This window comes from Artibeus jamaicensis, unplaced genomic scaffold, assembly GCF_021234435.1.
Source record: "Artibeus jamaicensis isolate MK-2021 breed Jamaican fruit bat unplaced genomic scaffold, CSHL_Jam_final contig_1015, whole genome shotgun sequence".
Lineage (NCBI taxonomy): Eukaryota > Metazoa > Chordata > Mammalia > Chiroptera > Phyllostomidae > Artibeus > Artibeus jamaicensis.
Genome location: NW_026521194.1, coordinates 18,477,503 through 18,502,977, shown reverse-complemented (window position 1 = coordinate 18,502,977; position 25,475 = coordinate 18,477,503). Strand labels below are relative to the sequence as shown.

General features: G+C 39.0%; 1 protein-coding gene across 2 annotated transcripts in view; it reads left to right on the top strand.

Moving 5' to 3' along the window:
* The window catches only part of PARD3B (par-3 family cell polarity regulator beta), a 977,832-nt gene that overhangs the window by 870,013 nt on the left and 82,344 nt on the right, over positions 1-25,475 (top strand). For both annotated transcript variants that reach the window (XM_037166016.2, XM_037166014.2), the window contains one exon: positions 7,272-7,407. In XM_037166016.2, coding sequence (XP_037021911.2) covers positions 7,272-7,407 — 136 coding nt within the window. The remainder of the gene's footprint in view (positions 1-7,271; positions 7,408-25,475) is intronic.

Sequence of the window (25,475 nt, the reverse complement as noted above, 5' to 3'; positions counted from 1 at the left end):
TTGAAGATTTTTATAGAATTAAGCCCCATTAAAAGCCATTATTTATTCTATAATCTCCTTTAGTGTATATGGGCACACTATATAATTGTATTTTTATTATGAATAGCAAATTTACAGAATATTAAAGTAAGTGCTATCTGTCTGTACTTTCTGTAAATCTTCAAATTTGAATTAATGATCCTGAGTGCATTTAGAAGAATCTCTGAAAATGTTTATTTGACAGGAATCTCTACCACTGTAGGGTAAACAGAGGCAGTCTGGCTTCCTTACCCAGGTTTCTAGGTAACTAAGGGAAGCAGTTTCCCGTAACCTTGAATGGACCTGATGATAAGTAGGGTTCTCATAGCCTTGAGACTGGGTCCAACAAATGATTCCCATACCATGAAGTGGGCTCGCATGCCCAGAATCACACTACATTATACAATATCTTGGCTTTCTTCTGGCTTTGTTTGTCTCTGGTACTTAAGGAGGTAGGGGCTTCTCAATGCACACACACAACTTGTAGCATGTCTGGATCTCCGGCCCATGAATAAGGCAGGTCAAGTGTCCCCATGGCTCCACACCTTTTCTTCTGTCTGTCAGAATCTCGAGTGGACCTGCCAGGTGTTGACAGGCTGCAACATAGTCACCAACAGAAAATAAGTACCAGTTGTATCCATGACTATCTCTGTCCTCAGCTGAATTTCTTTTTCCAGAAACTAGTTTGGGACTTAAAGTAAAATAAGAATACATATAGATTTTATTATATTTTAGATTCTACATATGTTATCAAGAGTGTGAATGCCATACAATCTCAGGAACTTTGAAAGCTCTGTTCCCACTTTGAAAAAAATATATACCCCATTTTCTAAGGCAGAACTATGGGAACTGCTGAATTCGAAGGTTAAAACTATAATTTTTAGGTCCTTGAATGCAGAAAGACAAGGAACCCTTCCCATGGTGGTAGGGGGTGGGAAACAGGAAAAGAGTAGCACCCTTGGCATTCTTAAAAGGATACAGAGGTGTTTTTCTTCACTCCGTATCTTTTAAGAGACTAACCCTTTTTGAGAAAACCTTTAAAATCCCACCCTTTTATAAGTACAGAAAGACTAGCACTATATTTATGTAATTAAGAATTTAATGATAAACAGCAAAATACCATTTTATAGTGACTTCATAAAAAAATGTAAAAATCTAACCCCAAACTTGAAAACCCTCCCTATTCTACTGATATTGTTGGCATGCATTCATCTAATTTAAATAGTTTCATTCAGTGACTCTGTAAGGATTACCACATCCATGTAGGAATCTCCCATTAAGTTTCCATTTTATAAACACTATTGCTTTAACCACATCACTGATTCTAGATCCCAGGCTGGTATCCACAAATGAAGGTGGTACTCACCAAATGCTAAAAAGCAAACACCTCTTCTTCAGAAGAGCTGGGTGTCCTGAAGCTATCTGGAAGAACACAGCTCTTTGAAGTTAACCATACGCAATTTCATCACAGTTAGGGTGCATGTATTTACATACATGCCCACTTAGGCATACACACAAAATCATCCCAAATTAATTCACAAGTCCAACAGTGATTCATTGTTAGTGATTGACTCCCTCTTATTCAGTACGTGGTGAACTTTACCGGGAGCAGCCTGGCTGCCAGTCAGTCCTGGTCCTGACCAGAGTTTCTTTCTCTTTCGTGTGAGATCGTTGTCTTATACTGAGTCTCTTTTACACCCCATTCAGTTTTATACCAGTTTCCCCACATAAGCCTGTTAGAAATGTAATATTAATTATCCAGAAGTGTCAGTCTGCAATTGCTCCAGCATCATTCTTTAATGAATACAGACTTCATTGCATGTATTTTTATTATTTTAGCTATTTTTAATCTCTATTTTTATTGCACAGATCTGTGCAAATAAAAATGTATCAAAAGGTTTGGCTATAAATGTGCTCTGCTAAATCCCCTCAGCCTTGATGTGCCTGTGAACTGCTGTTACAAAATGCCTGCTGCATTTTAATGCCTTTCTCGAAAGGCAACATAATCTGGTAGAAATAACACTGGCTTTGAAGTCACAAGCTCCTGGTTCACCATTCAACAACTGTGGTATGTAACCCCTGTGAGCCTCAGTGTACTCATCTGTGAAATGTCAATAATAGTGTCATCCTCATAAATTTAATGAGGATTAAGTGAGATGAAGTCTATAAAGCATAAATACTTCATTTAGGACATTATAGGAGCTTAATAAATATTGGTTTCCTTTCCCAGCCTGCAGCAAGAATGGGAAGAGACTATGACATGCCCAGATGAACACTCATTTTAAAATGTACTTCAGTTGAATTAATTATGAACTAGGAAGAATAAGGTTAGATTTCAAAGGAGCAGATAATGCCTTACTGTGATATTTATTGCGTACGGGTATGTATTCCCATAGGTGGCTATGGAAAAAAAAACAAAAACATGCTTTCTGAACTTCATTACAACTTTAAACTCTACCCAGCTTTCAACTTTTACAGGAAGAGTCTGTTTAACTACATAACTGTCTTTAAAGGTACAGGCAGTATAATTTACAATAAATCACTACAAAATAAATCTGTTTTGTTGCACTGTTTAAATTCATTTAACATAAAATTTCAGCATGTTAAACGTATAAGAGTGACATTGATCACTAAGTATAGATACAGCTAAAACAGAGCCTTTTAAAAAATAAGAATGGCTAACTTTTTCCCATGAACAACTAATTAATACAGAAAGCCTAATTTTCTAACTGGTCACTTGGAGATGGGGTAACTGATGCTTTGTCTGATTTTATATGGTTCCAAGAGTATTTGAGTTACATCATAACCTGACATTACTTCTGAAGCTATTAAGCAAAAGATCTGTTAGAATCACTACTGCTAAGTTCCATAAAGCCAGAAAACTACAACAGATAACGTAATAGAGAAAAGAAAATAAGAGTCCAGGAAAAGTAATGCTTAAGGCTCGCCTTAACCTTTGCTCTTGCTTAGTATGCTGCTGAATGACCCAGAGTCTAAGATACAAATACAATGAAGGAAGAGACCCAGATTAGAAGACAGTATGCAGTGGTGGAAAGGCTGGTCTTTCAAATCTAATACACCTTGATCATCATCTATTACCCATGGGCCTCAGATTCCTCATCTCTATGGAACAGAATGATAAAACCTACCTCTAAATTGTATTTAATATTTGGAGATACTTATAACACTTGTTACAAAAGCATTAAAAATAAACTCAAGTGCCAGCTCTTGTGGATCGGTAGTGGCTTTCTGAAGTTACCAGTTGAGAGGTATTCTAAGACCATGTCTACGGTCATTGGGGAAGAATACTGTAGTTGATTGGTAATGTCTGCTGTGGGTAGAAAGTGGAGTAAATAAAAGTATGTTTGCTATGTCAGTTTCTGGAAATTATAACTATTACGCTTATTGCTACTATTATGACAAAAGCACTATGAGATTCTTTTTCAAATTTCTGCATCCTCAACACAAAATGGAATCAGTTAACTGCTTATCAGTAAATGTGCATGTCATTTTTATTGATGTGATGGTGAACTTGTGTATGTTATCTGCAGAGAAAAGCTAAAACATGAAATCAGACTTTGCTATTCCTGATTTAACCCATGCACCAGCCCACAGTGTCCGTGGTGTCATGGATGGGATATGAGACAAATTCACACAGACTACTGAGTCCTGTGGAGGAAAAGGGACAGCCCGACTACTCCCTCAAGCAGGGGAGCGCCTTGAAGTGGCCTGGCCACCCTCTCAAGGGGAGAACATGCTGACCCTTGCCTAAACAGGTTTCTATTGGTTTTTTTGCACAGGAGTTCAGGTACAACTTATTAATCACTGTCAGGCAGTAAGAATCAAACAGTAGATAGCATACAAAGAACTATTAGGGCTTCTTCTGAGTCAGGGTCTATCAGCTGAAAGGCTACAAAACTTTGGGAAACAAACTCATTTCCTTCTTGGGCCTTTATGATTTAACTAAGAGCATTCTTAACAAAGCAGGCTTCACAGGATTTCACATATCCTTTCTCAGGCCTGATTACCTGGGAAGCCCACCCTTTCCAGCACAGGGCTGCACCGCCCTCTGTCATTGTTTCAGGCTTAAGTCAGGCACAGGAGGCAGATAGCCAAGGAATTTTCGAAGACTTCTTGCAGACTCAGGGGAGTCAGGCTTCAACAAAGCCGAGGGGCGAGAGTCCATCACCCCCTTTTTCCATAACCCCCCAAGTCCTTTTCTGGGGCCTCCATGTGATCATGCCTGTCTTAGGTCATTCCCCCCTTGGAGAATCTTACCCATCATTGGCTACCTGATCAAGCATTGGGGGCCAGTTATGGAAAAAAGGAGCAGAAGCAGTGCCCCTGCCAGGGAGATAAGCTTTGTCTCCTTAGTGGCTTATGGTCTGAAGGTCGCTCACTCAGCCTTAGCCTTGGGGTGGTGGGGGGAGGGGGTGGGCAGTGGTTACAGCTCCTGAAACCAGGCAGTTCCCAACACTGATTTTATTATATAAAACACCCACTTGGAAAAAATACAACACAGGGACTAAAGGTAGAATGGGAGTTGGAGAGAAAAAGAAGATGATATTGAGATGTAGTCCCAGGTTACGACAGGTGAGCATGGTGTCCTGTGTCTCCTTTAAAATATTCACATGAGGGAGAAGGGACAACATGTTTTGAACTTAGATGGTCCATGACTTTCTAGACAGTTTTCCTATTTTTTTTTCTCTGAGGCCAAATTTCTTTCCTGGATAAATGGTCATGTTCTCGTCAGCCACAGGAGATTTTCAGACTCCTAAATACCTGATTTTGTATTCTTGCCCTAATCCCTCTATCTGAGAGCTAAAATCTGATCAAACTCATATTTTTAAACTTATGTATTTATAGACATAGAATAGTGTGTAGTCTGAGTATGATTTTTTTTCCCAACACAGTGTAGGAAAATGGTATATTTTTTTAAACAGTGCCTTATCAGTTTCTTTTTTCTTTTTTTTTTTATTATTACTAACAACTTCATTCTGCTTCAATTCAATGCTTCAGTTTCTTTGGTAAACTCATAGACTATGAATGTGATGTTTGCACTGTGCTAGTTAAAGTCATTGGGTGAATTCGAGCAAGGCTCATGACCGCACATAATCAGCAGAAGTCTGCTCATTGGATGCAGGCCCCGTGGGCAGCTCATCATACTGACATGTGGAAAAAGGGGTTCCAAATGGCTTCCCAGTGTTCAGAAAAGCATATTGGGCCTTCCTTTTTTTTCTTATCTTTTTCAAGTGCTCAAGAAAAAAACTTTTATTTTACAAAAAGGAAGGCATGGTATAGAAACAGAATTGTTTGGGAGTTTTAAAATATGTACTAAAAGAAATAAAGGTATGTCATCTGTAAAGGTTTGTCTTTTCTTAATCAAAGGTACCAGCTACTCATTGTCTGCAGGGCAGGTAGGAAGCTGAGAACCCTGTACTAACTTTGTAGACAGGGTGTGTAATATTGACACGTGGTCATGCTTCCAGTTAACTTACAGTCTAGATTGGGAAGAATGCTTTTCCTCCAAAAGATGTTTCATCACCATTTTCTTGTTATATTTTACAAGTATACTGTTAAGTGTTTTAACTAAATGGTAGATAACCTCTTTCTATTGTTCTCAGATAAATTGTTTTATAAGATATCTTATTTAAACTTAAAATTCAACCGTAATATCTGGGGATCTTCTGGGCATGTAAAGCTCTCCACAGTGGGGCCTGCACTGCTCTTTCTCAGTCACACCTGTCTCTCCTCCCTGCTCGCTCCTGTATACCCTGGGTACTAGGGCAGTGATTCTCACATACTCATGACACAGGAGCATCATTATGGTTGGCAAGTTTTTCCAAATTGAGTGAAAATATCAAAGTTTGCAAGTGATGTACTTTGGTCACTAGTATAAATTCAAAATACCCCTAGTCACCAGTACTCCCTTTCATTCTAATTTGCTCCCTGAATGAGAGAGGGAAGAAAGCAAACACCAACTGATAGGTGTGTAAGGAAGGCCAAGTGAAGTTGAGGACCACTGCTTGTCCCAAGTGACTTACTTGCATTCCCCAAAGCAAGATGCTTGCTCATTTCTGTCCTTTGCATTCCCCTTTCCTCTACCCAGAATTTTCTCATCTCACTTATCCAGCTGTTGAGTATCTACACATCCTTCCAAACTCAGCCAAGGTGTCACTTTCTTTTTGGGGACTTCTGTGATCTCCTGTGGCCCTGTTCTCTTGCCTTGTCAAAGCTTAAGCAGTCTATATGTTCTCAGTGCCTCTGCAGACCTCTTATATCACCTTGTCTCAGTGGATTGCAATCTTCTTTATCACTATCAATCCGCTAACTCCCAGACTGTGTGCTTTTTGCAGACAAGGACTGTGAATTGTTCAATTTTACTTTCCCAGATCTTAACTTGAGGTCCAACACAATAGAGCTCTCAGTCATACCTCAAATGAACCAAAGAAGTTGAACAACTGTTGAGTTCTGCCTATCATTCTTCTCTTGTTTCCTAGCCCTGAATTGTATCACATAGTGTTGGTTCTGTTGAACTGATGAGGACAAATACAAGCTGAAAGGGAGCCACTGGCTGAGCAGTTTGGGGCTGAGTGGATGGGTCACTGGGGAAGCTGTAATTCCTGAGAGAAAAATGTGGCTAAAATACAGACAACCTTGGACAAGTAACCAACATGATACATTCTACAGTCACTAGCTTTCTATTTTTCTTCTTATTTCTTGGCATGGTTTCACCTTCTTTCCTTTCCCTATATATAGCCCAGCCCATTCCCCTATATTCATGTGTACATATACCTCACCTCCCACTCCCAAAATTCATGACTCTCATTGAGTTGAAAACTGGCAGATGCCCACTCCGAGTCACATCCGACCTTCGGGTCAAACAACCTGTCACATAGGCAATAGTTAGTTGAGAAAATGAGATGCCCATAGTGAAATGTTGCCAAACTCTGTGGGTATAAGAAAAATAGGATGGCTCTTTTAATTGTGCTAAAGGTCAGCAACTTACCTGCTGACTCAAAGGGCATTTATTAATCTCAAGTTAGATGGTCTGAACCTTGAAGCTGCAGGTATGCATGTCAGGACTGTTATTTTTGTTCATTGTGATTGCTGATCTCACAGTTTTCCTTACGTATTTGAATGACATTACTGAGTCTTCCAAATGTTGAGGTCAGCTTCTTTAAGAAGAAAATAAAAAAGTGAGTCCCCAGTATGACGTACCCTGTGTGACTGCGTGTGTTTATGTTCTGCAGTGGCCGTCCCATGAGCGGAAGTGCCGACCGCATCCAGAAGTTGCGGAAGGAGTATTACCAGGCTCGCAGGGAAGGCTTCACGTTATATGAGGATGATGAAGGGAGAGCAAGGCCATCTGATTACGACCTTCACTGGGTAAGCTCATGCCTGCTTCCTGTCATTGAATTCTGTTTCACTGAGATGGTTTAAAGCTAAAGAATATGGCCAAGGATGTCCTATACACATCGAGTTACATTTAGGTTGAGCCAACCACAGCCATCCTCTCCCCCAGAAGTCGTCCACATAAGTCAAAGCACACGAATGTACAGTTGTTCAATTTCATTGCTCCCCCATTTACTCCCTGTTGCACTTGTGTACCAGCTTGGGGTGGAACAGATGTTTGCTGCTTTGAAGAGGACAAGGAATCTTTGTCATCCCCTACTAAGCCTTAATTTTCATCCTCCCTCTCTGGGGTCTCAGACATGTAGGCAAGCATTAGTAGAACATGTGACAACAGTCATCTTACCTTTGGGAAATGGATATTAGAAGTAAGCGTCAGAAGGGTTATCTTCAGAGATATCAATTGTTTGCATCTTGCATCTGAACAATTCATATTTTTGCTCTTAGCAGACACTAAGACCATTTTATTTTGAGACAACAGCAATTCTTGTGTTAGAGGATTCTCTTTGTCAATCCTTCAACATTCTGAAATGGAAAAGAATATTGTGACCTCCTAAAGAGATAACCTCTGGTGTTTTCTAGGGTAATACGACGCATTCTCCTGCCTTTTACAAGAAGGCAAGGCTATACTTACAAAGTACACTTGACTCTTGAGCACCCAGAAAAATGCCCCAGAGAAAGGTACTTGGAGTTTTATTAAAAGTACATGTCTCACACTTAGAATACTGAGTGTTCAATAAATGTGACGGAGAATTTGGTGTTCAGTAAGTGTTGGCTCTCACTGCTAACATTATTACTAGAGCACAGCTGTATGTGATGATAGTAATGTCCTCTTATGAGTCAGCCCTCACTCCCTCTCCTTCATGGTCACGGCCAGCTGCTACAGTTCACAGTGCTTTCTTGGGAACCACATAAGGGACTCTCTTATCCCTGGTGGCCGCTAAGGACACCAGCTCTTCTGAAGGGCAAAATTTTAAAGGAAAGTGTTCTTTTCTGATTTTCACACTCATATTCATGCTCACAGGGTCAGGATTGGAAGAGCCAAGTCCAGGGGCAGAGCTGATTTCCTCTAGAAAGGTTTCACTTCAGTGCTGTGGCATCTCATGTGTGACACGCAGCACTTCCACACTGCTGTTTAAATATTGGTTTCAGCATTCACACTGTTGTGTGGAGCAACTGAAACTCTTTGGCCCAGTAGGCTCTTCCATGTGCGAGAGATTTTTAACAACTCTCGAAAGAAATGTGTCAGAAGGATAGGCAGCCTCCAACAAAATGGCTTCGGCCTCTTCCGAGGTAGGCATCCTGTGATTATAGGTGAGAGCAAACAGCTATTTATTGGTTTTGCTACAGACATTTGGACTAAACAAACAGAATCACATTAGCAGTGATGAGGCAACTGGTAACTTAAATTCTCGGTAACTGAAGAAAACGATTTCTAGAGAATAATAATGTAGATAACAATTCACTGCATTTCAACTTAATTGAGATTGACTTACTGACTTGGACAAGAAATTCTTGCCCCTTAATCATATCAAACAAACAAGCAATAAAATAAAAGGAAGTACTTTCCTTCATAACTAAAATGGAGCATCATGTCCAATGTATTGAAAAGTCCTCCACCTTAGAGTAACTATGAGCAAAACAAGACAAGTAATTTTAGAGTAAGCAAGTCCTGGTTTTTTGGCCTTATTTTATATAATCTCTTTATAGCAAGCCAAAAGGATAAAAATGCCTAACCTGTGCAGGAATTAAACATTAGTCTGACCTTCCCCAAACCTGAGCCAGTAACTGAGCACTGAGGCCCTTCCCATCTCAGTGATTCTATTTCTATGCCAAGCAAATGTGTAACTAGACAAACAAGCTAGTGAGCAAAGAAGTATCTCTATTTTAATTTGCGTTTCCCATTCTCAGGTGTGTTGAGTGATGCCCAAAGTGACGGATTTGATGCTTTCCAGACAATTGGGAACGAAGGTTTCCCAAAGGGATGCTTGGAAAATGCTCTGTCATAGAAGACGAGAGCTCTTTGTCATTGCCTGAGACACTGCAAACCAGGGATTAGAATCTCAGCGTCCTTTCCTGTCCCCTCCCTGAGCCAAGGAAAAACACTAGTATCTTTTGTCCAGCATAGGGCTGAGAAATCGCACCGTTGTCTTGCTACATTTGGAGAGATCTAGGAAAGCAAGTTTAGAAAGTTAACATTTCACACCTGTTAGTCAGCCAGACCCAACAAGGCAGCTTTTATGATTGAGACTGTGGTCCCTACGAATGCCGGTTTTCAGCATCACTTGTTAAAATCTGATCAACAGTCAACAAGGGGGATGAGTGGGGCCCAAGAGAGGGCTCCCAGCTGCTTCTCCGGGTGGCCATCAAGGTCCTGACCCACAATTCTAAAATTATAACATTAATTCTGATCATTTCCAAGCACCAAAGTAGTTCAGCTTTTCTAACAAGATCATTATCACACGGACCAGTGTCATCAAAAAATACTGTCATGCACCCCAAGTCCAGTACTTCATTGAGAGGCCTAACAAATATTTCCAGAGCCCCATTATACAGGGGAACTTCTGAACTATCAAGAAGGAAGTTAGAAAGATAAGTTACCTAATAACTACATATAAAGTAGTTTTAAAATGCGCCAGAAGGAAAATAGCTCATGGAAGTCTTCAAAGCCAAAATGATGAAAGCAATCACTTGATTATGATCTATGATTCTTTCTTAAAAGAAAATATATTTTTATTGATGAAACTAATAGTCTTCCTTTGGCTGGCCTTGAACCTTCTGAGTCTTGCCTAGCCATCTTGTTGGTAGTTCTCACCATTATCACGCCTGCCCAGCAGCCCAGAGCTGAAGACTTCCCACTATTCTCTTGGACCCTCACTTGTTCCAACATCATTCTCTTTTCCTTGTGTTTTCTCTGTATCTCCTCTTCAATTTTAACAAATAGTTACTCAGACTTAGTGTAGACTAGGTGCTCGTAACAAGAATACGATATTATCTCTACCTTGAGGGAACTCACAATCTAGCCATAAATACAGACATCTGAGCCCAAATAAAAAAGAACAATAATATATGTGAGCAATGCTACCTTGTAGAGAGGTATGAGCTTCCAAATGAGCTCAGAGAAACTGCAGTGAACCTGTCAGAGGCAGGGCGTGCACTTAGGAGTCCTGGGAAAGCCGTGCAGACCATTGGAGAGTTGCCTCAGCAGACGTACTCTGTCCTTCTTTTCCTCAAAGTTGATGTGTTTCTTTTCCCCAGAGGAGATCCTAATGTACTCCCTTTATTTGTGTTAAAATCAATGAATACACACAGATTGCAAGATTTGCAAATATGGACATGAGACCTTAGAAATCTTTTCAGCCAGTCTGTTTTGTAGCTTTTCTCCCATGTAGGCTCTGAAAAGCTGTAAAGAACAAATTGAGAGGATTTCAATGCCTCCAAGTGAAAAGGCCTGGTGAGTTTTTATAGGCCAATTAAGTAAGCAAGATATGCTAGCTGGGAAGTGTTAATATTTGCCAAAAGAAAACATAATACCTGTTATCTGCTGGCATTTTATTTTCTGTAAAACTTGTTAAGACTGTCACAGTCCTCTGGTAATAAGCAGGGTTTTTTTTAATTAGCAGATAAAGATTATCTGCTTATTTAACAGCCACATGAATATCCTGTAAGTAATTTTGGAAATAAGATGGCTCTAGAGTTTTAGAAAAATATTACTACCTGCATTATTGTCCTTTGTAAAGAGCTGCATGGAGTATACCATACCTCCTCCTGGCTTTTTTTTTTTTAACTCTGACTAAATTAGAAAAATGTTTATCTAAAGGAGAGGTTTGTCGACACATGGGTGGGAAGGAGGTATGCTGGTTTCCACTGTCATAAGAGACATGTTGATTTATTTTTCTGGCAAAGGGGGTTAATTCAGGAAGGTGATGGTTGGGTGAGTAAATGAAAACATTCTGAACGATTTGTTCACCCTATTATGAAGATGCTGTAGCAACCAACCTTAGGGACCATTCTTGGCAGCTGTCTGGACAATGAAAGACACATCCGGTAAATTCTACAGTCAGAGGAAAGGGAGAACAGGATGCTGAGATCATGCTAACTATCTTGAGAAAGGGATTTAGGATAGAATGTGTAATGACCACACACGTATAAAAACCATCAGAATGTTATTTTCTAAAAATGAGAAAAAAGAGGAGTGAGCTCCTGCTTTCAATGGCCCAATACAAGCATTGAAATGAGACCACATTTTCCTTCTCTGCTCCTTACTGGCATCTGATTAAAACTAAGGACATTGATAAATGGTGTTTGATTAATCAATGGCTCTGAAAAGAACAGAAACCTACTACACACTGGCCTAAGGAAATTCTATGGGCTTACATGACTCTAAAGTCCATTGTCATATCAGACTTCAGCAAAGCTGGATCCAGCTCTTCCATACAGGCCATTCAGAGTCTTTCTCCATCTCTCAGCTTTGTTATGCTCTCTGTGGGCACCATTCTCAGGGGGATCCCCCATCTGGTACCAAGACAGCCATCAGTAGCTTCAACCCAGCTCTGTAGAAAGAGATTGTCTCTTTCATCCTCCAATACACCCAGGAAGTCCTAGAACTGATGTTCCATGCAATATTCAATAACTTACTGACTCAGCCTGGGTCACATGTCTACCTCTAAATGCCTATGGCCAGAAAGATGTAGTCCTCTTACTGACCAGAACCAGGTCAGAAGGCCACCTCTGGAAATAGAAAGTGGAATCAGACCTACCAGGAAAAGAGATAGTCCCTAAAGCATGTGCTATTAACGGAAAGAGAAAATTGATGTCAGACGCAATTAGGTCTTGTCTACTCTAATGTCTAGTTCTAACAACAAAATGAACTTTCTCCACTGTCTTAGAGTTTTTAGGAAAAAGAAGAAAAATAAAGGGCCTTTTTCTTCAGGTATTTTCTTGTTTATCATGAGAAAGAACAGATCTATTAATAGTCTTAAACTTGCTGCCATTCATTGGCTAGGTAAAAAAAAAAAAAAGAATTTTTGTCTACTGGCCCAGTATCTTTGAGTTATCTCAGAAATGCACATGGCAAGTGAAACTTTGACTCACCCCAAAGGTGGGAATCTGCTCCAGGAGAAGGCAATAGAATTCTGTGAAAGGACTAAAAGTGACTCTCATTCTTTGGGTAGCATTGCTGTATCTCACATCCTCTTAGAGTATCTGTGTGTGTGTGTGTGTGTGACAAGATCATAGTCGAAATACTGTGCACCTAAAACTAATGAATTATTATATGTCAATTGTATCTCAATTTAAAATAACACATTCTATTATTTAAATCTTTAAAATATGGAATGAAGGAAAGAACTGAAGTCATCAACTGTACGCATCCAGAAACTGCTGTAGTTTGGCTTCCGCAGTAAAATAACCAATGCCTTCACTCCCAATGAGCCCTCTCGAGCTCCATAAACAGCTTCTTCCCGGGGCGTCCCTCCATCAACAGATTCATATTGCCCCTGAGTTCCTAAAAGAGCCGCCCTGAGGATCAGAAGAAGTTCCAAGGCAGAAAAAAAGTCCCACTGTGTCCATAGTGGATTTTGAGGTTTCATTGAACTTAGTAGAACTTTAAATGCACTTAGAGTTGTGACAACTATATTTCAGGAAGTAGTGAAAATTTGAGGAACAAAGAAGACAAAAATAAGTTGAAGATCTTTTCTGATGGCTTTATGTTTTTTATGTTTCAATGTGGGTTTCACAGGAACATGCTGACATATTAGCTCTATAGGAGAAGATCATATGAGCAAATTTGTAGCTTTTAAACATAGCGTAAATCATTTTGAAAGGAGGCAACATGTTTATAGGCAATCCCCATCATAGACATAAACTGTGTTTCAGAAACCCATTTAGAAATTGCCAATTTGGAAATGGAAATGATTTCCTATAGGAAAAAAATATTGGTTGTAGGGCCGCAGACCAGGCCACAAAAGCCCACTAAAATCTGGTAACCTTGCGATAATCATAGAACAGTAACCTAGGAGCAGGAGCAGGGAGCCATCTGAGCCAAGCAGAGGAGAAGGAAATCCCCTTTTCACCTCTTTCCCTGATACACTTTTGAGATGTTCTCTAGCCCTTTCCCATTTACCAGTCGTTGAGAGTGTCTCCCCAGGTTTCCTGACTCTTAATCTCCCCTAACTCCCCATCATGGCACACCACTTAGGCCCACCTGTTCCCCCAAAGTGCTCAGGAGCCCAAAGTTACCTCTCCCCACATCTTCCATCAATGTCACAATTCTCTTGGTGCAGTTCATCTGAGGGAAGGGAGGAGGCAAAATCTGACCCATAAAGGTCCTTAACACTCCCCAAGAGACTTCTCTGTTTGAAGAAGACATTTGGTTAACCTAATTAAGAGCAAAATTATGTACTTAGAGGAAGTCTATGAGAAGGGAGCAGGAGAGAAGCTAATGGACTCCAACACTAAAAACTGCTACTTATGAAACAGAGGAAGGGCCCCTGGCCTTGAGGTCACATTCTTGATGTCTTGTTGCTACTCCACAGCCTGAAGTTTCTCCAGCATTTCTTTTGTACACAGGGCCAAAGGCCCCCGATCTCCCAGTCTGACTGGCTTCCGGTGGGCGATCATTTGATCTTAAGAGTGGGATTGATTTCTCCTGCACGCTGGTCCTCACTCCCCGCAAAGGAAGCCTTTCATTTCTAAGTCTGTCCTCTGTGGTCCGTGGCCAGTTGCCGCAACGAACATGCACCGTGACTCCTCAGTCGGTGCTGTCTGAGACTCAGCCCTGGAGACAGCTCCTCTAAACTGCTCTGTCCTGCCTATCTGGTCTTTCTAAATGCACAGATGACCTTAATTTTAAATAGAATAATATGGCAGGTATAGAAAGCATCCTAGCATAATGTGTGAGAGCATGGGTTCTGAGGCTGGACAGCCTACACTCATGTCCAGCCTACATCGCTTACCAACTGGAAATTTGGGCAACTTATTTAACCTCTCAGCCTCCTTTAAAATTGATATAATAGTATTGTGACAACTGAGTGATTACTACATGTAAAGAATATTGTCTGGCATGTAGCAAGCATTTGATAATGTGAAGAATTTAAGTAGTACACAGACTGAGTTCTTTGGAAATAATATGTTCCTTTAACCAGAGAACCATTCTACCTTAATCATTATTGGAGCTCAATTACAACATTACAGGACATTATACAACATGCAAAGCATTTGGGAGACCTTCCGGTCAAGCTGGCTCTGGCGACCACTGAGATGGTCCCAGTCCCCTTAGGGAGTGACTATCAGGCCTGGTTGTAAGGCTCTTTGTCAAATTCCTTTAGTCCAAAAGGTTAAGATCTATTTCCTTCTCCCACCCACAAACTTTTCCTTCAAAAGCACACTCCTTTCATCCCTGACCCTGGGGGCACACCTAATCTTTTTAATGACCTTATGCTAAAATCAAAGACTGAAGACCAGAAGAAAGTTAGAAGCTTCTGCTTTCAGCTCTGCAAAAACCCTAAAGCAAAGAAATAGGCGGGTCTAGGTAAGGTCTTAAAATAGGAGGGGGGGGGGGAGCACAAAGAGAATATTTGCAAATCGTTTACTCGATAAATTACACAACAGCCCGATGAATAACAACAATGGCATCATTTACTCAGTGCTGATTCTACCAGATATGGAGCCAGGCTGATTTTCTCACCTGCGTTAACTCTGGGACTAGAAGAAAGGGAGGGGCACCTGGGCAGCTGTTCGGAGGATTTCGAGAAGTTTGAAAGAAAGGGAATCTCTAATTCATCATTTGTAAACACTGTAGAATTCTTTTTCTTCCTCTGCTGAGCTCCTCTTTAATTATCACTCTTACTTTGTCTTTTTAACCCCACACTATTGAGCCAACACCAGATTTGAGTATTGTTTCATCAGTTCTCTGTAAAAGTCAAAATGTAATAATTCTTTTCATGCTGTAATCAAATAAGTTCGCCTATCTCTGGCTCATACCCAAACCAAAATACCAAAAGGCAGAAAAAGAAAGTTCAGAACTACACTATTTTTCCATTATATGTCAAAAAACACTATGCTGTACTATTATTAGAGTAAAAAAAAAAAAGAAAAAGAAACCTTTCTGCTTCTAATGAGCAATTAATTCGAGCTCAGGATGAAGAGTTTAGAATAGGTTAACTTCCCCCAGACCACAACCATTTGCATTGGATCATGAAACCCAAAATTACAAATTTTACAATAGTCACATTCTTTTCTTCAACTGCAATGGCAGAAATGGCCATTTTGTGTGATACAGGAAAAACCATAGCAGAAACCTATGAATCCCAGACTCCGTAAACTATTCTCAAGGCTGTTTAAAATCAGTTGGTTGCATTGTATATTAGCAGAGCTCAAAGGTCCTGAAACTTTGGGTACTAAATTTTTTAAATGAAGATGTTTGGAGTAGACAATATGAAAATCCACTTAACTGGCATTTATAACACATACACCACTTAACCATGAAGGCAATTAAAAATCTATCCGCACCTTGTTTGCATTCAGATTCTGAAGCTAGAACATCCCTTCCACAGGCACCCAGGTGTAATCAGCCAATCAGGTCACTGCAGCGGCCATTTCAGTTGAAGGAAAATCTTTTTTTGACTCTGACTCATTCTGAAATTTAACATCGTTTGTTTCTTATTAACTAGTAATGAGTCTGGTGTTATGGTGGGAAAAAAAAAACACTTGAATCAAAGAAAACCCTCAAATAACAATCATCACTACAGAGGCACGGAAATTGCCATTCTCCACAAGAAGAGTTAGCATTTTCGAATACAATTGTAATGTCTCCTATTAGAGCCTGTGACTTTACAGTCCTCGTCTGAATCCCATTAATTTCTCTGTGTTTCATCCTGAACCTGGAAATCACAGCACTAATTTTCAGAGCGCTTATGAGTGAGGTCAAGAGGTGATGCCACTAATCTCAACAAGGCTGACAGGAAAACTGTCCATTTACTCAAATAAATGATCTAAGAAGAAAGGGTGTAACAGTGTTATTATAAACAATTGAGAAATTGTTTCTTTTCTCTTTTCCAGATAAGACTTTCATAAAGTAATGGAGTTCTTGGGTTTTATCTTTATGAAGGTTTTTTTCCAAACGTTTTAGTTCCTTCTATGTCATCCTTCATTCAGCCTGTTCCCAGATGTAGCTCCATTCCCTAGATGGCAAGGCCAAAGCAGCATGCAAGGGAAAGAGGTTTGCTGCAATCACTCACTCCTTCCTTGGTTTAATCATTCACTGAACACTTGACAGTTTGTACCTAAGTGTTCGTCAAGTCCAACAGTTGCATCAACGCTGACCAAGAAGGAAGACCTCATTGCTGTGCGTGTGTGTGTCTGTGTGTGAAGATATTAATGTTTCGCAGTTACTCCTTTAGAGAAACAGTAAGAAATGTTGTATGAGAAAGACATTCTCTTTCATGCTCAGATGTCTTTTCTCTAATGAACCTTCTGGCTCACTCTGTGATAATGGATATCCTCAAACCATGTGACGATCCCTTCATTTTTCAGTTTTATTTCTACATCATCACAACTGTCAAGGATCCTAAATTGTTTCTGAATAGCAAGTCTATTTTTATTGTTACACACTCACACACACCAGCTACCTTTCCTTTCTTCGCGTATTTAGTATGGACCAGGTTTCCTGGTCTCTGTGCAGGTCCCTGGTGGTAATTTCTCAGTTCTCAGGGGTCAGGCAGCACTTCAGCAGCAGTGTGCTCGGTGCGCGTGTGTCAGCAGCAGTGTGCTCGGTGTGCACGTGTCAGCCGAATTGTGCTCAGTGTGTGTGTGTCAGCAGCAGTGTGCTCAGTGTGTATGTGTCAGCATATGTGGTTACAAGCGAATCAGAGACTCACATTCCAGAAGAGGGGATCACGGTCTTCCAACTAACGTGAATGACGGCAGGAAGAAATCTTTTAGTATTGTACTCATATTGGTGATTGGGAAAAAATACTATGAGATTTATGACTTTGTGGTTTACATGTAGTTCTATTTTTAAATTTTCCAATTTGAGAAAGTGAATAATGTTCTCCTTTCTCTACATATAGATGTGTTTGTGTAAGGTTAAAAAAATCTAACCCTAATATATATGATGAAGGGGGGATAAAAAGAATACAGGCAAATAGGAAAAAAAGGTGACACTTTGTTTTAAGCATTAAATATTTCCACTTTGTTGATTCATAAATTTAATTTATCAGAAATTGAAATGCCTTCTGAATTGGAAGCTCTTATGACTTTCCTGACCTTAAAGATTTTTATATCCAAAGTAAGAAGAAAACCTGTTAATGTCCTATCATCAATTAAGAAGGATAAACCCATTTTTTTTATGTCGTGTCACTTTGGCCCTGGGATTACAGAACAAAATTTCAAAGCATATGGTTTATTCATTTATTAATTAATTCCTTAGGCCTTTATTTGGAGGCAACTTTGTACCAGAAATTTACTTGACTCTGAAAATTCAAAAGTGAATAAGGAGTTCATGTCTAGTGGGAAAGGCAGACAGGAAACATAATTTAAAATATAATGAGGTATTTAGAAGTAATTGTACAGAAAAAAATGATAAGTGAATACATAGACTAACCAAGAATTAATAAGACGGATTTCCTTTTATCTCTGTAATGTTTCCCTCGTATTTCAGTCTTTCCTTCCGTCCGCATGTGGGGCACTCCCATTGCCCTTTGGAACTTTTAAGCAAATACAAGGTGGCTTTTAACATATGTTTGGCGATGATATTTGCCAAAGGAGAGGTTGAGAGGTTAGGCTGAACCTCTCCTTTTGAGATTTTGAGTATTTGTGCATCTCCTGTCCCAGTTACTAACTGAGATCTGCCCTAGAGGTGAGTTTTTCAGTCTGTGTGTCACAACTTATTAGATGATCATAAAATCAATTCTTTGATCACAACTGACCATTTTAAAGATTTGGAATGGTCTGGAATAGGCCTTGGCTGGGAAGCTCAGTTGGTCGGAGCGTCCTCCTGGTACAACGCCACGGTTGCCAGTTCTATCCCTGGTCAGGGCACCTACAAGAAGCAACCAATGAATGCACAAATAAGTGAAACAATGAAATTGGTGTTTCTCTCTCTCTCGCTCTCAAATCAATAAATTTAAAAAATAGAATAGAATAAAAGGCATGGCAAGCAGTAAGTATTAGTATTGGTTGGTGAAATTTTTATTTCATACCCAACGCATGCACACATACACACATATACCAGGATATATGTAAACTGTATTTCTTCCTATGGGTTAGGATTTTAAAAGGTTGAAAAATTCTAGTCTATACTTTAAGTTCCATGTCTGATTGGTGTACTGTTTCATTTATAAGAACTCACATGATATTTGTTTCTAGAGGGCTCCAATTTTTTTATGAATAAATGCTGTTGAGTACATCCTATCTGAACTATGTAATGACTGGCGCCAAGTTGGCTTTTCTTGATCATATCCATATATCAGTACAGACCTACGTGTATGTTGGTATTTAAAGACAGATATGTACACATTTGAAAGTATTTTAATGAATTTTAACTTGGCAGCCAGTGGTTTTACATAGCCATTAAATAAACATATTAAAAAAGGTTATAATTATATAGCCAGAAGTATTTTTAAAGACCATGTACCTATAGTTGGCATACACTAGTCTTTCTTGTTTTCCTGAAATTACTTTTTTCCTTTTACATCTAAAAAGTTTTATTATAAATGTAATACATGGACACTGTAAAAAATTTGGATAATTAGTAAAAAGTGTTAAAGCAAAAATTTAAGTCATCCATTATCTGACCACACGATAAATGAACACTACTTACGTTTTCTTTTCTATACATGCACACACATATATGCATGTCACATGTAATAGTTAAATTGGGGCCCTACTGGATATGGTCTTACTTAAGCTGCTTTTTCCACTTTCTTTTATATTGTGAGCATTTCTCATGCCATTAAATAATTTTCAAAAATATAAATTTAATATTCAATGCACAGTATTTTCAGAATATTTAATAATCGATTAATCATTTTATTATTGGATGTTCACATTATTTTCATAATTTTTATCATAAGTAATGATGTAATAATTATCATAAACAAATATATACACTCCTATTACTTTTTTATCATAAATCAACATAAGATACTATTTAATATAAGGATATTAAAAAATGTAAATGAATACAAATTCCCCAACTTGCCTCGAGGAAAGTTAATAAGTTTACTCTCCCCAGAAGCATATTTATTAATGCAGTCAACAAATATTAATGGCCTGTTTTATATAGGTTTCAGAGCAGCCCTATTAAAACTGAGTGTTCTTATTTTTCTTAGTTATTCCCAATTTGACAGCAAATATCAATTATTATATTTTCTTTAAATTACAACTGCTCTTGAGCATTTAATGTTTTTATTGGCCATGTATATATCTTTGTTTTATGGATTTTCCAGTTTTTGTTACAATGCATCTTTTTTTCCTCCTGCATGGTAGATGTTCTTGATATAGAAGAAATAGTAAGCCTTTGCAGTCGGATCTTTTCCAGCTTTGTCAGTACTTTCTTAACTTCATGGCATTTTAGAGAGAAAGAAGCATTTCTTTTTGTGTAAACAAACCAGAGGTTTTTCATATGGCATTTAAACATCCATCATGATGGTCATATGCTTTTTCTTATTTTTCTATTAATGTGATAATTTATATTAATAGAGTTTCTAAAACTGAATAGCCCTTGCAATTCTGAGAAAACAAACCTACACTCCCCTGCTTCTGTTTTTCTGTTAAGACAGAGCTGGGCTTGGATTGCCGGTATTTCAGTTGTGACTTCATACCTATATTTGTAAGTGCAGTTGATACCTAAGCTTTTTTCAGCTTTAGCAGTTTTACATAGAAGGGTTATACTGCCTTTGTAAAACCATTTGAGTAGCTTTTTTCCTGTTTCTATAATTTGTAACAATTTCCATAGTTTAAAAACTAGCTCTCTGTCAAGATTTAAAATAATTCATCACAAAACCATCTAGCCTGATGCTTTTTGGTGGGTAATTCTTTGACATCTTTTTTCAACTTTTACCATAGATAGAGATCTTGGGAAAAAGAGCAATTTCTTCCTTTATTGAATTTTGGAAATTTTCTATTTTTTTTCTATAAAATTACAACATTGAGATTTTCAGCCTTTTATTTTATTTTGTTTTTTATCACTTAATATATTTAATAATTCTGTTTTTCTATTCTAGTACATTTATTTTTACTTCATAAAGTTATTTCTCTTTTCTTACAAAGAGATAGAGCAAACTTTTTATATCATTTTATTTAATTATTTAGCTTGTTTATTTCAGTTACTTTTTAAATATGTTTAATTACAATATAATTTAAGTCCATGAATCTGCTTTTGAATTTAGTTTGGTGTACTTCCAGAAGCATTAATATCTTAATGTTCTTATTTTTTTCTTGGTATTCTGAAATTAAAAAATTGCATCTTTTCTCTGAGCACGAATGACATATCTGATCATTATTTAAATTTTTAAGAATTTAGATTTATTAAAAATTGTATTTTAATATATAATTTTAATGCTTTGTAGCCAAAGACAGTGACTTCTGCAATTTTTGCACGTATTAAAAGTTGATATAATATATATATTTTGTCATTTAAAGATTTAAATTAATTACATTAAAAATGATTTTTCTGTAAATGTTTATTATTTAATATACTTTATATATTAATAATATATGAACATATGTTATTTATATGCATTTATATACTAATAATATATTATTAATATATTTATATGTTAATAATATATCATTAATATATATTATTGTGTTTTAAGGACTGTTAAGGTGCTGGGGATATAGCAGAGACCACAACAGACAAAAATCTCGGCCTGTGGTGCTTGAGTTACAGTGTATAACACACCAGGATCCCCACATTTTCTGACATGTGAGTCAGCCTAGTTGTTATACACACAATACATTAACAGCTTTTCAGGAAAAGAACAAAACAGAGACCATGATATTAAATGTAAGCTTTTATATTAAGAGCCATCACCCTTTCACATATGCTTAAGCATGATAAATGTATGTCCTATAATTGGTAAAATAATCTTATAAATTATATTGTACCTTGACATTGTATATATTTATTTATCATCTTGATCTGTCAAAGGCAGATGAACATTAAGTTAAAGTCCCCATCTGCTCTTTTTTTCTGAGGCCTTACAGCATCGTTTCGGTTTTTTTTTTAGGCCTATCTCTTGTAAAAGGTTGAATTATGACATTTGCTTCATTCTGGGGCTTTTTCTTCCAGAGAACCGTTTAACCCACTTACATCTGTGATCGTAACTGGCATTATTCTTTCTGTCTTTTGGTTTCAGGCTTTCTCTTTTGTACGCCTTTTCCCGTTTGCTAATTTTACCCCATGCGCTGCCTTTACTTTGATTATTTTATTTCATAACTTTAATCATTCTGACTTAATGAAAACATTCTCTGTCTTATTTTCTCTATCAAATCCCCAAATGACATAAGCTCTGTTGAGTCCCTTCCATATAAAAGACAAAGCACCGGGACTGGATGCGATCACAACTTTCCCTCATATGTTTATCAGATTTTAGGTCCAGTCACGTTTTCCAGAAAGAACGACGCAGAGCTCTCCTCTCCTGTTCTTTATGGAGGGTGTTGCCCATCATCCCAGGGTTACCTTCGATGTCCACTGCCTGCCCTTCTTTGCTATGACATCTCCATCCTTGAGTTCTTTATTTTGATTCCTCTCTAGGTTAATCTGCTTACCTCTCTTGAGCAATTTTATTTCAGGAAGGATATATAGATCATATATTTCTAAATCCTTGAAATCTGATAAGATCCTTTATATATAAATCTCAACTCATGCCTGGTGCTTTGAGGTGTACAATAAATATTTGTTGAATGAATGGCATACCTGCTTTTGAAGGGTCTGTTCCTTAGAAATTCAATGCTATTTTGCTTTTCAATATTGGTGAGAGAGAAATCTGAGGATGACCTGATTTTTCTTCTTTGTAAGTAACCTGTTTTCCCTTATCTGGATCTTAACGGGATTCTTTCTTTATTCATGACATTTAAAATTTTCACCCAGATTAGTCCCTTTTCATTCATTTTTGCCAGATTTTTTATTGAATTCTTTCAGCTAACAGCTTTGTGTTATTTCCATAATATTACTTGAAAGCATGACTTGGTTCTTGAAACAAGATGGTCGAAATGTCCTTGGTTCTCATCACCTGACTGTAGGTGAGCCGAAACCCAGGGATGGGGGTGTGGGCAGCAGGGGAGCATGGGCTGATGTGAACTCACACCTCCTGTGTACAGATTCAGCAGCTTAAGAAGACAGGGAACCAAAACCTTGATCAATGGCTGGAGGGCTTGGCCTCTGCTTAGTTTCTCAGGTGGTTTCTCTGATATCTGAGAACAAGGGGTCAGTTTTCTGTGCCCTGATTTCTGGTGGTCCCAGCCCTCTCACGCTATATTACCTGTGTCTGTAATCCACCCTTCATCCTCATCCTATTGCCCAGCAAATAAGGAGAGAGCACTTTTTATCTCTTATATTTCTTTCCCCTGCTGTAACCACCCCAAGAACCCTCTGCATTTCATGTGTACTCTTTAGAAAGGCTGCTGTTCTGGAGACAAGAGAGAATCCAGATGAGCTCCTCACTAGCCCACCACCTCACCCCTCAAAGGGAGCAGTCTGACCCTCATCTGGCAGCTCCCCGGGAAGGTTGGCTGTGCGCTGGCACCATGTCCTCCTTTCAGCTCGGCCCCTGGCACCATTTCTAGCAGATGCTCCTCAGTGCCCAGCACAGATGCAGTTTTTACCTATTTTACATGCTGTTGGTCATTTCAGCCAGAATCTGGGAGATCAGCAGTAAATTGCCTGTGCCCACACTGCCATTGAATTCAGAATTCAAGACCCATTATGACGCTTAACGTTCTTAATGAAGGGATTTCTTGATGATGAATCATAGCAAGATCAGGACAGTTTCATTGCATCACAAAGACCATTTCTCTGGCTGCAGCTTATTCGTATTCACAGTAAAGCAATGCCCATCTAGTGGTGTGAGTAGAAAATATGACAGCTTTCCCCCCTTCCCCATTGTTAACTCCTATTTTTTTAAATGGTCCCACAAAAGTGAGACATGAGTAAAACTTCCGAATTAGTTTCCTTGCTGCTTCAAGCAAAGGACCTCTGCAACACACAGTGACAAAGCTGGTTTTCCGATTGCACATCAGTGTAACTGCAGTGAGGCTAAGCTGAAAAGGCCACAGAAATGCGGGGGGTTGAATTGTTGTGCAGTTTCTCGTTGACGGTGAAAAATAATTAGAATGTAAGGCTAAGTATTGCATATGGGCAATTACCTATCAATATGTAAAAGCTTTATTTTCCCTGCCAAGCTGCATTGTTATAATTGTTTAAAATGAGAAGGTGCGTGCCACACACTTAGAGATACTGGTTGCATGACTTTGTTAATTCCTAGACTGACGTCTGCAGTGCAGATGCTAATCTAATGACAGAACCATATTTACAAAACAGTAGAAAATTCTCACTGTGTATTTAGAACAGTGCACATGATAGCCAGCATCATGGAAGGCTGTCCTGTCTCACACTGAACTAATATTCACCCTTCATTTGTGCTGACAACTCTATCTCAGTGAGAATTTCAAAAAGGGCCTGGTTGACTCCCAGCCCCCCAGCCCCTTCACCCCTGCAAATATGATTTCTTGCATTCCTAAGGGCCTAAGATTTGTGATTAGTCCTGGAAAAGTACAGGAAAATCTGCAGGATCCTTTTTCAAATCTTTTAGAATCAAGCCAGCCCTGCTCTGATTGTTCTGACCTCCTATCAGCCAGGGTCAGGGGCTCCACCACCTCATGAGTCTCAGATTTCCATTGAGGCTGCTCTCTCTGGTATCCCCAGAACCCTCAGGTTGTGGTTCCTTTGGGGATTCTGTGAACTGGATCGGTCACCCATTTGAACTTGATCCCACAGCTTGCCAACTTGCCATGGACGATCTCGAACAGATTCTGTTTCAGACTTAGGTCTCCTCTCCCCTTTCCTCTCAGACCCATCTTCCATCCCCATCCCGCTGTGCGGTCGCAGCTACACCCGGGTGTTGGTTGCAGGGTGGTGAATGTGTACTTCGGCCCACCCTTGTGCAGCTGTCACTGGTCTGACCCGTTCAGTTGCTGCTCTTCTGTCCGGCAGTGACAAAGCCTTACTTCAAAACTGGATGGGTAGGTGGATACAAACCTCTTTCCAATGTTGCAAGGTAGAGAAAGTGGCTGACTTTTACGGCCACTTTTCCTGAGACGTTCGTTGGTGAGTGTGTGCACCCAGAACTGCGCCAGTCAGAAAGCCCACAGGAGCTCAGGAGCTGCAAGGCCAGACGTGTGGTTCTCCAACTCGATAGCAAGCTCAGCTCCGGTGTCAAACTGCTCGTCTTCTGTCTACGGCACTTACTGCCTAGCCATATTTCCATTTTTAACTCAGAAACAAACACGACAGATGCCACATTCCATGTTCCCACCTTTTTTAGTTCTAGTGAGAAAAATAATGTAAGATGCTCAGTAATTGACAAGAAAACAATTTCTAACTTACAAGATTACCATTGAATTTCTGCCTAGTGCTTTGTCTTCAATGATTATTGCACTTTCGTGGAGTTTAAAAATCCTGAGGTATGCAACATCCAAAGTGCAACTTTGCTACTTTTGTTTCCTAATGCTTAGAAGTAGCATCTAAGGTAGTGTGGAGTGGGCACACTGATTCAGAGAGCAATCTTTATCAATAATGAATAGTGATTTAAACATAATTTAAAATGATTTTTATGTCCACCACCCTTTTCCAGGTAAATTCTGCTCAGAAACACAAGTGTCCGCTGAGACCCCACTTAGCTTTGAGGATGGTGAGAAAATCAAATGAGAGGTTTGCGGCTATAAATAAAACAGCACGAGCATAGAATCATTATCAGACATGCGAGTGTGACTATCATGAAAGTTACCTTGAGCAAATCAGTTCCCAGGATGGTATTCAT